A 13613-nucleotide genomic window follows, 5' to 3' on the forward strand; every position below is an offset into this window, starting at 1 on the left:
CCTCCAGGTTTTTTGTGTTGGTCGATCATTCCGATCTAGTAAACCTTTGTTGAAAACCTCTAGTAAAACTTGCCATTTCAGATCTGGCTGGGCCATTGAACTATAATATAGTACAGTTATATATATATAGATCAGTGGGCTGGGCTCGCAACAACAAAATCTTTGTTCCCCAGCAGTCTGCAGTCTTCTTCAGACCCCCAAAGATTGAACAGTGTGACAGATATAAATGTTTAATTGAACTGATAATATTAAGCTATGAAGCAATAACATTGCAAATAATGCGCACATCCTTGAGGCGTTTAATACAATTTACTGTGTCACTCTTGTATTTGCTCCAGAGAGAAACTTAATGTTATTTTAGGTATGTAATATATTTTAACACGTTTATAAATTCTATACTTTATATATGGTATTTACTCTAATTTATTTAATAATTTGTAGCACCAAAAAAAAAAAAAAAACATAAGGTTTTACCTTAAGGTGTATATTTCATAAGTAGGCGGCCGAAATCATTTACTCTCTGTTCCGACAGGGTTTATTTGATCGACGCACAAATATATACACCAGACACAAGAAACGTTAATTTTAAGATTTTTAAGAACATTTATATGTTATTCGGTATGGAAGACAAGCCTTTACGTGTGTAAGTTTTGCTTTTGGGTTAAAAAAAAGGACACGTGAATGTTGGTTGGCTCTTGTGTTAATCAGTGATTTACACAGTCATGATAAACAGAACCGATAGAAGTGTGCGGGTAAAAGACTCGCGTGTGTTTTTGTGTGTCCACGCTGTTTTTATATTTCATTCCCTCTCAGGCTCGCATGTGGCGACGTTGAAGGAAGAATAAATGCCTTATTCAACCGGGTGAACGCCATTCAGAAAAAGAGCAGGCAGTTTGATGTGAGTCTGCACGTGGAGCTCTTCTTTTAAAGCGATAAGCATAAAAAGAGAGTTGTGGGTGTAAGTTGATAACGTTGTTTTTCAGTTGTTGCTGTGTGTTGGTGAGTTCTTTGGAACTTCTCCTGACGCTGAGGCAGAATGGGAAGCATACAAATCTGGTGCAAAAAAGGGTAACATTAAGGTTTCCTTTTAGGTTTGTTTGTTTGTTTATTCATTAATTCATCCCACTAATCACTGTTCTGAATTAAACTGTGATCTCTCTATTCCCCAGCACCCATTCACACATATGTCCTCGGCGCAGCCAGCCAAAAGACTGTGAAGTATCTCCCAAACTCTGATGGCTGCGAGCTGGCAGAAAACATCACATGTTTGGGTAAGATTGATCTGTAACCTAACAGCTTTAGAAGATGTATGTCTTTGTAATTTTGTGTGTATATATATATATATATATATATATATATATATATATATATATATATATATGTGTGTGTGTGTGTGTATATATAATAAGTATATAATAAGTAATAAGTTACATTCAGAATCTATTATTTAACTTCTGTAAAGGAAAAATCCGTAAAGCAGTGAAAAAAATGTCAAATACTCCACTGAGTGTATTCAACTTTACATAAACATACATTTATTACAAAAATCTAGCATTTTCTGTCGCCGTTTGGGTGTAATAAAACACTCACAGATGTAGCAAAAACATCTGGGTAATATTTGCATATTGTTCTGTCATTGGCCATAATTCTAATTTTAAAATCAGGATTAGGCAGAAAAACTTTCATAATTTTGAAAGTCTTTGTGGAGGTGGTTCTGGTTCTTGCTTCACCTTGCAAATGGTTGCCGAAATGTGAGCGTGTGACGTGCTAGAGCGAAAAGGGGCACTATTTTTCCTGTCAGCATCCCTAAATTAGTAAGAAGCAAGGATGGGATTTCATTCAGCAAATATGGTACAGGATGGTGTAATGCTTAAAAATTAAACTGCCATTTTTTTTGTAAAAAAAAAAAAAAAGTATGCTTTTTTTGCGCAGGTCGAAGAGGCATTTTCACTGGGGCATCGGGGCTTCAGATTGCTTATGTCAGTGGCAGAGAATCTCAGCAGGAACCTGCTCCCTTAAACTGCTTCACCTCTAAAGATATCATTGCCCTGGCGTCCCCACTGCTGTCTAACTCCAAATTTCGAGGAGTGGACATTCTCCTGACGTCCCAGTGGCCTCGAGGCGTATGGCAGTATGGAAACAGTCCCGTCAGTGCTTTCTTATGCTCCTTTAATTCATTTGAATCAGTTTTGCAGTTATTTCCTGAATGTGTGCTCAAGGGTCATTTACTTTCTTGGCTTTTTGTAGGAAAATGACACAAAGTTTTGTGGGGTTTCGTCCATCGCAGATCTCGCTGACAAACTGAAGCCCCGTTACCATTTTGCGGGACTGGAAGCGGTCCATTACGAGAGGCTGCCTTACAGGTCTGGTGCTACAGCATCAGGATATGTTTCGCTTTTCAGAAGATATTTGACTTTTAAAAAAAAAAGTGTATAAATTTGTAGGAATCATGTGGTCCTTCAAGAGAATGCTCAGCATGTCAGTAGATTCATCGCCCTGGCAACAGTCAACAATCCTGCCAAGAAGAAGGTTTGCTTTTGTTTTGTTTTTGGTAAAGTTTTACTAATTTTGTTATTGTGCTGTAATTTTGTGTTTCTGTCAGCTGTATTAGTTTTGGTTATGGTATTAATTGCCTTTATTAATTTTTTATTTTTTTAGAAGTTATTTTCAGTTAGTTGCTATATTTTATTTCAGGTCTATTACATGTTTTGTTTTAGTTAACAGTAATGGCATTGCTAAAAGTTAATATTTAAAAACAATAATTAACACAGTTATTATTCATCTGTAATAATAAAATACATCTGTATTTCATATTGCATGCTGTAATTTTATGATAACCGAATTCACTTGTAGCATCGATTTGAGTTTTTAGTGTTTCATTGTTAAATTTGAGACAAAATAGAATTTTAATATCAGACTTAACATGAAACTAATAACTGTCCATAATTTTAATATCAGTGCATAACATAATGCTTAATGCAGAATTTTAATTGATCTTCTCTCATAGTATTTGTATGCATTCAACATCGTCTCGATGAAAAACATGGACCCCGCAGAGTTAGTCAAGCAGCCTCAGGATGTCACAGAAAGTCCCTACAGGAAAGCTATGAAAGATGGGAGGAATGAAAAACCGCCACCCTCTATGACAGGCGCGGAGGTTTGTGTGGACAGTTTTTAATTACAAATAGAGTTAGTACGCCAGTTTTAAAAGAAATCCTGTTCACCAAGGCTGCATTTAATTAATCAATAATAAAGCAATTTTGTGAAACATTATTTGAATTTAATTATTTTCTAGAAGAATATATTATAAAATGTAATTTATTCCTTTGATTTCCATAGTTGAATTTTCAGCAGCTGTTACTTCAGTGCCACATGATCCTTCAGAAATCATTCTGATTTGCTGCTCAGAAAACATTTATCATCATTTTTTGTGGAAATGCATGATACATTTTTTCAGGATTTTTTGCTGAATTGAAAGCTCAAAAGAACTTTTGATTTGAAATGAAATCTTTTGTAACATTATGATTGTCTTTACTGTCACTTTTGAATATTTCAGTGCATCCTTTTTAATAATAAAAAAAGGATCTTATTGACCCCAAATCATTTGAACTTCTCCTTTTTGTTTAGGAGGAACCGGTATCCCAGTTCTTTTTTGATCTTGGCCAAAAGAAGCCACAGCACCAGCAACGTCAGCATGGCAGGAAGAGGCAAACAGATGGAGACAGACCTAATTACCCCAAACAGCCCAAAAGACCCCGTGAGTCCATTGACCTGCAATCTCTCTGCTCCTTCCACTGATCTAATGGATCAAACTGACTATTTTTTATCACATTATGTAGAAATATTCAGCCAAACTTATTTCTGGCCTGATTTTGGGGAGGATTTGAATTTAATTTTGCATGCTGCTCTTGACACAGACCTTGTTTTCGTGTCTCATTACAGCACAGCCCACCGGACCCTGTTGGTTCTGCCTCGCAAGTCCAGAAGTCGAGAAGCACTTGGTCATAAGCATTGGAACACATGTGAGTCCACAAAATATGTTTTCTGCAGCCCAGTATTTCTTTAGAATACATCATAAGAACATAAGATTAGATCAACCAATAAATTATTGGTCACATCGATACATCATCTGTTGTTGTTTTTCGATATGCATTAATGTAACTATTCTATTATCTCCAGTGTTACATGGCTCTCGCTAAGGGTGGTCTCACTCCCGACCATGTTCTCCTGCTGCCCATCGGACATTACCAGTCAGTGGTGGATTTGGCTTCGGAGGTGGTCGAAGAGATGGAGAAATACAAGAGTGCTGTCAAGAAGTTCTGTAAAAGCAGAGCCCAGCGGTGCATCATGTTTGAGAGGAACTACCGTAGCCAGCACCTTCAACTACAGGTCCAGACCAAATATTGTCATTCATATTGAGATTGTGGTGTCTGTCTGACAGGACTGACCTGTACAGATCCCAGGTCAGTCTAAACAGCACCACATATATGAAAAAGAGAGTCTGGTAAACTCACAGCAGTGTGGAGAGTGTGACAGATGCCCAGCCCTCCACCAATCACAGATTTCAACATCATTTCATCAGTTTAAGTCTGAGCGGATAGACCGTCTGTCTGCGCTGAGGAATAACCATTTCTGAGGGACGTGTTCCCAGTGATGACCAAATAGGGGATTTCCAAAAGCCCTCCTTGTGTGAAAACCATGCATAACAGGGTTTACTTTGGTGGTCCTCAGGTAGTGCCGGTGCCCATGGAGAAGTGCAGTACAGAAGACATCAAGGAGGCGTTCATGACTCAAGCTGAAGAGCAGCAGATGGAGCTGATGGAGATTCCAGCTCATACAGACCTCAAACAGGTACGATCTATCAGTGTCCATCTCAGACTGAAAACAATTACATAATTTTTTCCTGGGACTTCCAGCTTTGTGCTCATGTATGTTTAATTATTATAAATATGCTTTTAATATGATAATTTACTACTACTTTAGAATATTATATAAATTTTATTTTTCTTATAGTGGTAATATAATTTAGTTATTATATACATTTTATCTAATGTATTCAGTTAATATAATGATGTTATTTAATACAGTATATCAATTATTTTTTGTTATATTATACTGTCATAATTTGTTGTTATTAATTGTATGCATTCTATACACTAAATAATTTGTTTTATTATTATTTTATAAGTTAACATTATTTAGTTATTATTAATAATAATTTAATTATTATTTAATTACAATGTTATTATCATAATTTGTTATATCGTTTACATTGTTTAATCAGTTTTTTGTTTTTTTTATATATACTGCTAATATAATTTGATACTTATAATGTAATAAAAAAGTAATTGTATATACAGTTATTGGCATATTTGAGTCCACTCAGTTTAGTTCGCTGTTCTTGTAGTCTAAACAGTAAAGACAAGTGCAAAGTTTACAAGCCATCTTGAAATCACATCTGTATGTAGTCTAAATAGAATTCAAAAATTATTTATTTGTTTTTGTGCGTTCTTGTTAGGTGCTGTTTGCGAATACATAAATTTTCACTCTCTTATATCCTGAGCTATGTTATATTATCTATGAAGTTAAGGAGAGAACAAGGGACCTGGATCTGTTTTGTGTAAAGAGGCACTGTGTCTAACTGTGATATGTCCCATTACAGATTGCTCCTCCAGGAACGCCCTACTTTTATGTGGAGCTGGATACAGGCTAGAAGCTGTTTTATCGTATCAAGAAAAACTTCCCTTTGCAGTTTGGCAGGTAATTGTTCAACAGACACTGTTCGTCAATGTGAGTTATGATTATTTGAATGAGTATGACCTGAGTAAATACTTTCTTTGCATAACCACCTGTACATTCTGTATGTATGTGTTTGGCTTCAGGGAAGTGTTGGCGAGCGAGGCGCTGTTGAACATCCCTATGCGTGCTGACTGGAGGGAGTGTAAATGTACAAAAGAAGAGGAAGACGATCAGGCCAAACAAATGCGCTCTGACTTTGAGCCCTTCGACTTCGCAATTGATGACTGAGCAACATTTCAGATGCATCTGACTTAATCCCTTCATGTTAATGAAGTCAACTGCTTATTTTATCCTTTTTAATTTTGCACCATATAAACTTTCCTCTTCCTTTCACTTGCAAACAGGAAACGGCTTTTGTCACAGTGGTCTTTTAAAAGATGACTGTTTTTGGTGATTCATCTCATCTGTTATATGTGGAATTTTATGCTTCATAATTAAACATTTACATTTTTCAGATTTGTCAAATCTGTTTCTCTTTTGTAGTAACTAGCGTGGTGTATGACCTCTACTGGTGTTGATCTGCTTTTGGGATTTTACTGATGTTTGTGCTAGAGTACACAAACTACCAAAAGAAGACACTTGATACAAAATAGTTATAGAAATTAACTAGTAATTATGGATTGTTGAATATCCGTTTTAATATAAGGATACAATAAATATTCATTACTCTTTAAAAGAAAGCAGAAATAGGCCGTGTGCGTGTCATTACTTGCTAAAAATATTTAAGTTAAAACTAAGGTAATGTCTTATTGATGGCAGTTAAATCGTTTTAGGTGTTTAATAAGTATATAATTATAAGTAGTTAGTTAATAATTATAAATTGTAGGACTTGTATGTAATCTAACTACTACGTATTATTTATAAACATCACAAAAACGACTTAGAAGAAACGTGCTCTCGGATAAAATCTATATTTTTTGTGGCCTTTATTATGATAACGTGGAAGTTAATTTATTTTTTAAGTCGGTTTTTTTTCCACAAACAACAATGTAAACACAGGTTAAATACTAATAAATTGAATACAATTATTTATACGTGAAATATACAAAATGTATTTTCATATGACTAGTTTCAGGGGTTGGGGACTTTTGTTATGTATCGCGGAAATGCTGGAGGTCGCGATGAAGTCACGTGAAGAGTTTTTTTTTCCACAACGATGCATTTGTACCGAGTTCCCGACTCATTTGTTACATTTAAATCGTAGAAACCTGTGTCTCAATTCCAGTTAAAACGCAAACGAGCTGTCGACATGGATGAGGACGGATTACCCATTGTGGGGTCGGGAGTAGATCTTACAAAGGTAACTTAAGTTTAACATTGCAGCATCAAGTGCTGCTCACATGATCGTCTGACATACATAGGCTACACAATAGTAATCATTATACTTTCTTTCTTAAGGTTCCAGCCATTCAGCAGCGAAGAATCATAGCTTTCCTCAATCAGTTCATCGTCCACACCGTCAGGTTCCTGAATCGGTTTTCCACAGTATGTGAGGAGGTATGTTCACCTGTCAACACATCATTCCCCTCTTCTCCTTAACATAAACATTTCCTGAAAGTGACAGTCAGTGGCCTGATGAAATTGGTTTTTGCAGAAACTAGCAACAGTATCACTACGAATCCAGCAGATTGAGACCACACTGAGCATCTTGGAAGCAAAGGTAACTCAAGACTCTCATTCAGTGGAAATGTTTGGAGTAAAAAAAAAACAAAAAAAATCAGATATATGTATAATTCAACCAAATTAAATGAGAAGATAATTTTGAAAATAAAAAATATATTAAAATAGAAATAAACTAAATACAAATGAATTATTAAATTGAATGAAAATTTCAATAAAATAGATTCAAATAGAAATTGGATAAAAACAAACAAAAAACAAAAAGTTGTAAAAATTATTTTAAATCAAATAATACAAATTACATATAAATAAATACAGCACTAGCAGTAGGAGAATAAAAAAAAGTTACAAAATAAAGCAAACACTATTAGTCTTATTCTGATTGATTTCATTAAAATATGGTGTATAAACATGCAGCTGGCCTCTATACCTGGTTTGGAAGAAGTGACAGTGGAAGGAGTGAGACGGTCTACAGAGACAAACGGCCCTGCAGCGGGGGGCAGTGATGCCTCGGGCCCCTCTTTAGGTCCTCCTGTTGAGGTAACAGTTCATCTGAGATGTTATTGTCATAATCCATTTATCCCACTGCTTTTAAAGCATTTAAAACCCACAGGAAGTTATTTCAGTATTCGTTTTTTTGTATTAATATACATTCATCATCCATTCAGGCATCGCAGCAAGCACAAGTGGCCCATCCGGAGCAAAAGGCAGAGGCCCCATCAGAAAATGTGATTACTGTAGCCAAGGACCCACGATATGCCAGATACCTGAAAATGGTGCAAGTGGTATGTGTGTTTCTCTTAAAGGGACAGATCACCCAAAAATTTAAATATGCTCACAAGTTACTCATCCACAGGCCATCTAAGATGTAGATGAACACGTTTCTTCATTGGAAAGAGATCTGGAGAAATTTTGCATTACATCACTTGCTCACCAATGGTGAAGTTTTTCGCTTCACAAGATGGGCCGGTGGATTATTGTGATGTTTTTATCAGCTGTTTGGACTCTCATTCTGACGGCACCCATTCACTGCAGAGGATCCATTGCTGAGCAAGCATTATGTCACTTGCTATGTCTTACTATGAAGTAACAAACTCTATCTAAAGCTTGGATTGGCTGAAGGGGAGTTCATTTTCAGCACTTTTTCATTTTCGGGTGAATTGTTCCTTAAAAATGAAAGGAATCACTAATAAACTCACATATTGCCTATTTATGACTTGCATGTGGAAAGTATATGCATATGCCTATATTTTGCTCTTTTGCACAGGGTGTTCCAGTCATGGCCATTAAAAATAAGATGGTAATGGAGGGTTTGGACCCCGGTTTGCTTGAGTAAGTGTTAACGACAGTAAAAATATTATGCACTATTTATGCATGTGTATAGTCACTATTTGTGTTACAATGAAGTGTTTATATTGTATCTAATGGATTCATTGAATCTCCCTTTAGTACCCCTGATGCACCTGTTCCAGATAGTGTCAAAAAAGGATTGGATGAGCAAGATGATGACAGCTCAGGCAGCGAATCATCTTTCAGCGACTGATTGGCTCTCACAGCCAATGAGCTTTGTGTAGGACTAGTCTGTGTAGGCCGTCATGAGCCCTGCTCATCTCAAAGCAGCGTAAATGCACTTGAATGTCCTTACAGAGGACAGACACTTAGTGGTGGCACTAAGGTTGTGTCACATCTCAGAGACTGCATATTTGTCATCTATAGTGGTTTCTCACTCGGTGAGATTGCTAGTGATTGTGATGATAACTGGTCCATTTAAGTCTGTTTAATTACTACTCTCATGTGAATTGTTATTAAATATCTCATCACTTGCCTGACATGTACATGTTAGATGCCTAATATGTACATCTAATAACAATAAAAAGATGCCAGTGAGTGTCTTTATGAAATAGACACAAGCAGGCTTGTAAACCTGTTCATGAATAAAAAATTTTTAATGGATTTTTATTTTTGTAAATTCATCTTCAGTTGCAAAATCACATTCAAATCTTTGAAGCACGGTTATAGTAATAACAAACAATGAAATAAAGCCCCATTTGTTAGATTTTTGGAGTTTCTAATAATACTGATTGTGTTGCATCGTCATTACAGATTTGCTTATATTGTCTTTTTCAAATCTAACTTGTTATTAAAAGTTATGTCTAAATTCAGTTTAAAACTTTTAAACACTAAACACTACCATTTGAAAAAAAATTAATAAGTCTCTTGCGATCAACAAGGCTGCATTTATTTGATATAAAAATAATAAAAATCAGTAAAACAGCAATACTGTGAAATATTACAATTTAATATAAACGTTTTCAATAAGAATGCATTTTAAAATGTAGTTTATTTCTGTGATGCAAAGCTGAATTTACAGAAGCCATTACTCCAGTCTTCAGTCCAACAAGATCCTTCAGAAATCAATGTGTGCTGCTTTTGTGTGTGTGAATAAAATGTTGGAAAGAACAGCATTTATCTGTAATAGAAATCTTTGGTAACATTACAAATGTTCTTTTTTAAATTAAATATATATAATAATTTATAAAACACCCAACCTCTGGGCGAACACTGTTATTCCTATCATTACAAACATTAAAGCAATCACTTCTCGTTGGTCATGCACATCATCATCATGTGTTATTATTTCACAATTACAGAGTCAGACACATTGTGCAAACAATGGACTTATTTTGACATTCCACTTCATAAAGTGCAAGATTAAAACACAACATTTGCTCACTTTCAGCTGCGCTGAACGTTTGGAATGATAAACAATGCAAGAATTTCAAACTATAATTAAAGTGAAGATTGATTGACAGTCATGCGAATATGGATGTGCTCAACTATTTTCTCTTGGTAAATCATTAATTCTTTGTAAATTGAGAATCATTATCAAACGGCTTTATAAACTGTTTGGCATCAACTGGTTAGAGTACATTACTCTTCAATTAAATGTTTATGCCCTCTTTCTAGACCAAAATACAAGCTACAAAATATACACTGCAAATGATTACACGGTACTTTAGCAGATCTTTCAAAGTGAAAATGTAGTAAGTTGTATAAAAATACAATTCTATTAATTTAAAAAAACACCAAAACATACTGTAACGGCATGATGTCATGGTCAAGAATTCTCGATTAGATTAACAGTCAGTTTCAGTGTGAATTGCTGTGAAAAGAAATAAAAAGAAAGGTTATCTTGGAGGCACTATAAGGAATATGAATTAATATAATTATGATCTGAAATAATGTGAAACATTTTGGGGTTGGTAAAATTTGAAAGTTTTTGCTTGCAAAGGCTGTGATTATGTGTAGAAACAATTTAAAATAAGTGCTTACTATTTGAATATTTTATCAAATGTATTTTATTTCTGTAATGGCGATGTTGAATTTTCAGCAGCCATTACTCAAGTTTTCACTATCAAATGATTTGAAATTAAGTTTTCAGTTGTTGTTTTTTTAATGATTAGAAAGTTCAAAAGAACAGTATTTATTAAAAACAGTAATTTTTTTATTAAATTTCACTGACCCCAAACTTTTGAATAATAGTGTAAGTCTAATGAATCTTTATACACACCTGGAACTCTCTGATGTATGTTAAAAAGAAGAAGACAAAACTGAAAGTAGTGATCCATTCACACACAGTACTCACTAAATGAATTGTGTAGTGCTTAAGAAGCAAAGAAACAAGACGAGCAACTTTAAACATTCAGTAATAGATTTTACTACAATTTAAGAACTGGAATGTCTGGTTAGTGACATGAATTGTACCTTATCATTGGTGTCCCAGTGAAGGCTGTTTTTTCCGACAACAACTGAACAAATAATTGCTGGAAAGAGGGGTTAAAGACAATTCGTTTTGTTCTGAAATGTAAAACCAGCATGCTGTGATCACAACACTTGATTCGGAAGACCAGATGCAAATTTACATCAGAAGAACTACATTCAGAATGTCAGCCAATAGCACACTTTGGTAATGCCTAGAAAGGATACTGGGTAATACAGCTAGAACAGCCAATCCAGCGAAGAACGCACGGAAATGGCAAGTGTACTTGGAACATCCATATGGATGACCTCGGTACGATATCACACTTTGGATAACAGCGTATATACTGCCACATATGAAGAATAATGAAGCACCCACATCATGGGTTTTCCTCATCGTAGTTTCCTAGAACACAACATCATACACCACTGCCATTAAAGAGAGGGTTATCACATTTCGTTCCAAACTTGTATGACTTTCTTTCTTTTTGATATTTTGAAGAGCTGTTTTCGACTGTTTAATGAAAGTCGGTGGGGTCCAAAGCAGTTGCTTTCATTATATGGACAAAAACACACTAGGACATTTTTCCAAATATCTTCTTTTGTATTCCACTAAAGAAAGTCATACAGATTTGCAATGACATAAAGCTGAGTAAATGGAGTCAAAAAGTGAGCAATGAAAGATATACCTGAAATGTAGCCACCAAAAGCATGCCGACACAAGAGATGATGCCAAAAGCAAAAGAAACCTTGTTAAAACGTGGGGACATGGCACCGGTTGTCTCATGGACTCTCTCCACAAATTTATATTCAACGTACATCGTAGCAAAGGCTGGAAAACAAATATCCATTCATGTTATTGATTAAAATTGCTGTGCAACAATATTCACTCATGCAATACTAGTAAGATAATGCACTGAAAATAGTGCTTATATAGGTTAAAATGCATTTCAGTACAGTTGCCATGATTACTGTTGCGCTGTAACCTTTGATTTGAAATTAAGTTTCATTTCCGCAGTTGTTTGAGGTTTTGTTTGCAGTTCTACACAGACTGTGGTGCTGTTTGTAAAACACTGAACTCCAGCTGTGTCACGGATGGGAAAAAGATCAGTTTTCGTTTTCAGCAAAAAGAGAAGTGAGACCAGAATGAGTGTGATTCCATTGTTACTAAAGAAAAAAACATATGAGACATTCCCACCGCGTTCCTCTTACAAGTCAAAACCATTGAAAGTTGTGCAATTTCCCATAGTTTGTGACATACAGATAACTGTGGACTTTCCTGAAGCTGCTGGAGGGGATTTGCACTGTCTAAAAATATGAGCTGGAAATCAGATCAAACTGAAATCAAATGGCTGGTTGCTAATCATACTTGCAAAGGTAGCGATGGTCGACATGAATCCAAACACACCGCTCTCTGGCTGAATGGCCCCTGTATCACTGTTCAGAGACATTCACAACATTCATTAACATTTAAAAAGCACACACAAGTTCCACAGTTTACTGAATGACACTTAATAAAAGTGCAAACTCACCATTACCATACATTAATATGACTTATTATAACTAATAATTTAAACTAACTAATAATATAAACATATTATTAGTTAGAATTAAAAAAAAAATTATATTTTAAATATTAAACTTAATTAAACAATTGCATGATGTTATTATCGGTAAAGTATAAATAATGTATATTTATATTAAATCAATAATTACATATTACTTAATATTACACACATTATATTGCATTATTAGGCTATATTATATTCTTTAAGAAATCTAGTATTCCCTGTAATTAATACTGTTTTTGAACTCAAGCCAAAATTCATCTTTTAAGCAGAAAACAAAACTAAACGAGCTGTCTGCAACCCCCCCCCCCCCCAGATTCTTAAAACAGCTTTATATAAATACTACTACTAATAATAAATTTATAAGGTATTTCTGGTTTATGCCATTTTCAGAGTTGTTTATTCGTATAGTCCAGGTGTGTAGCCAAATTACAACTCAAGGTAAAGCTCAAGGTAAAAAGACATTTCATACCTGATGTAAGGAAGGATAACGTCAACATCTTTTAGAGTTATTGCGATGATGTAAGATATTATGAACGTACTCAATGACCAGATTACCAAAAACATTGGCAAAAAGCACATTCCTTCCGTGAACCAAAACATCTTTCCTGAGGGCTGAGCCGGTGCATCACCATTCAAGAAGACAAAAGCAAAGTGGACTGCAGAGACACAGACACTTCACTGAACACATACTGTATGAGCAATTACTCGACGTTATAACTGTATCCATAGTGTCACATGTTCACTGGGAATCTTTCTCTTCCTCATTGTTTTACCACTAACTATTACCACCAGCACATGTGAAGAACACACAGAGCTTCTTTCTTTCTTTCTTGATTGATCTAAAATTATTACATTTTAGATCAA

At 35.1% G+C, this 13613-nt stretch overlaps 3 protein-coding genes across 3 annotated transcripts; 2 read left to right on the plus strand and 1 right to left on the minus strand.

The window, feature by feature from the left end:
* Nucleotides 1-494: 494 nt before the first annotated feature.
* On the plus strand, nt 495-6486 carry LOC132098947 (CWF19-like protein 1). Its single transcript, XM_059505261.1, has 14 exons — nt 495-643; nt 814-898; nt 984-1068; nt 1170-1271; nt 1933-2147; nt 2248-2363; nt 2445-2529; nt 3008-3157; nt 3628-3757; nt 3943-4022; nt 4180-4389; nt 4732-4851; nt 5663-5760; nt 5883-6486. Exons 1-13 carry the CDS (start codon nt 609-611, stop codon nt 5711-5713), a joined length of 1464 nt encoding a protein of 487 aa, XP_059361244.1. The 5' UTR covers nt 495-608; the 3' UTR covers nt 5714-5760; nt 5883-6486.
* Nucleotides 6487-6896: 410 nt separating this feature from the next.
* LOC132098378 (WASH complex subunit 3-like) lies at nt 6897-9346 on the plus strand. Its single transcript, XM_059504508.1, has 7 exons — nt 6897-7099; nt 7198-7296; nt 7394-7459; nt 7837-7959; nt 8088-8204; nt 8687-8751; nt 8869-9346. Exons 1-7 carry the CDS (start codon nt 7049-7051, stop codon nt 8960-8962), a joined length of 615 nt encoding a protein of 204 aa, XP_059360491.1. The 5' UTR covers nt 6897-7048; the 3' UTR covers nt 8963-9346.
* Nucleotides 9347-9984: 638 nt separating this feature from the next.
* On the minus strand, nt 9985-13449 carry LOC132098379 (DNA damage-regulated autophagy modulator protein 1-like). Its single transcript, XM_059504509.1, has 7 exons — nt 13219-13449; nt 12548-12615; nt 11868-12010; nt 11407-11584; nt 11185-11243; nt 10991-11083; nt 9985-10582 (listed from the first exon to the last, which is right to left on the minus strand). Exons 1-7 carry the CDS (start codon nt 13347-13349, stop codon nt 10538-10540), a joined length of 717 nt encoding a protein of 238 aa, XP_059360492.1. The 5' UTR covers nt 13350-13449; the 3' UTR covers nt 9985-10537.
* Between the last annotated feature and the right edge of the window lie 164 nt (nt 13450-13613).

Source organism: Carassius carassius, chromosome 22, assembly GCF_963082965.1.
Source record: "Carassius carassius chromosome 22, fCarCar2.1, whole genome shotgun sequence".
In the NCBI taxonomy this organism is placed as follows: Eukaryota; Metazoa; Chordata; class Actinopteri; order Cypriniformes; family Cyprinidae; genus Carassius; species Carassius carassius.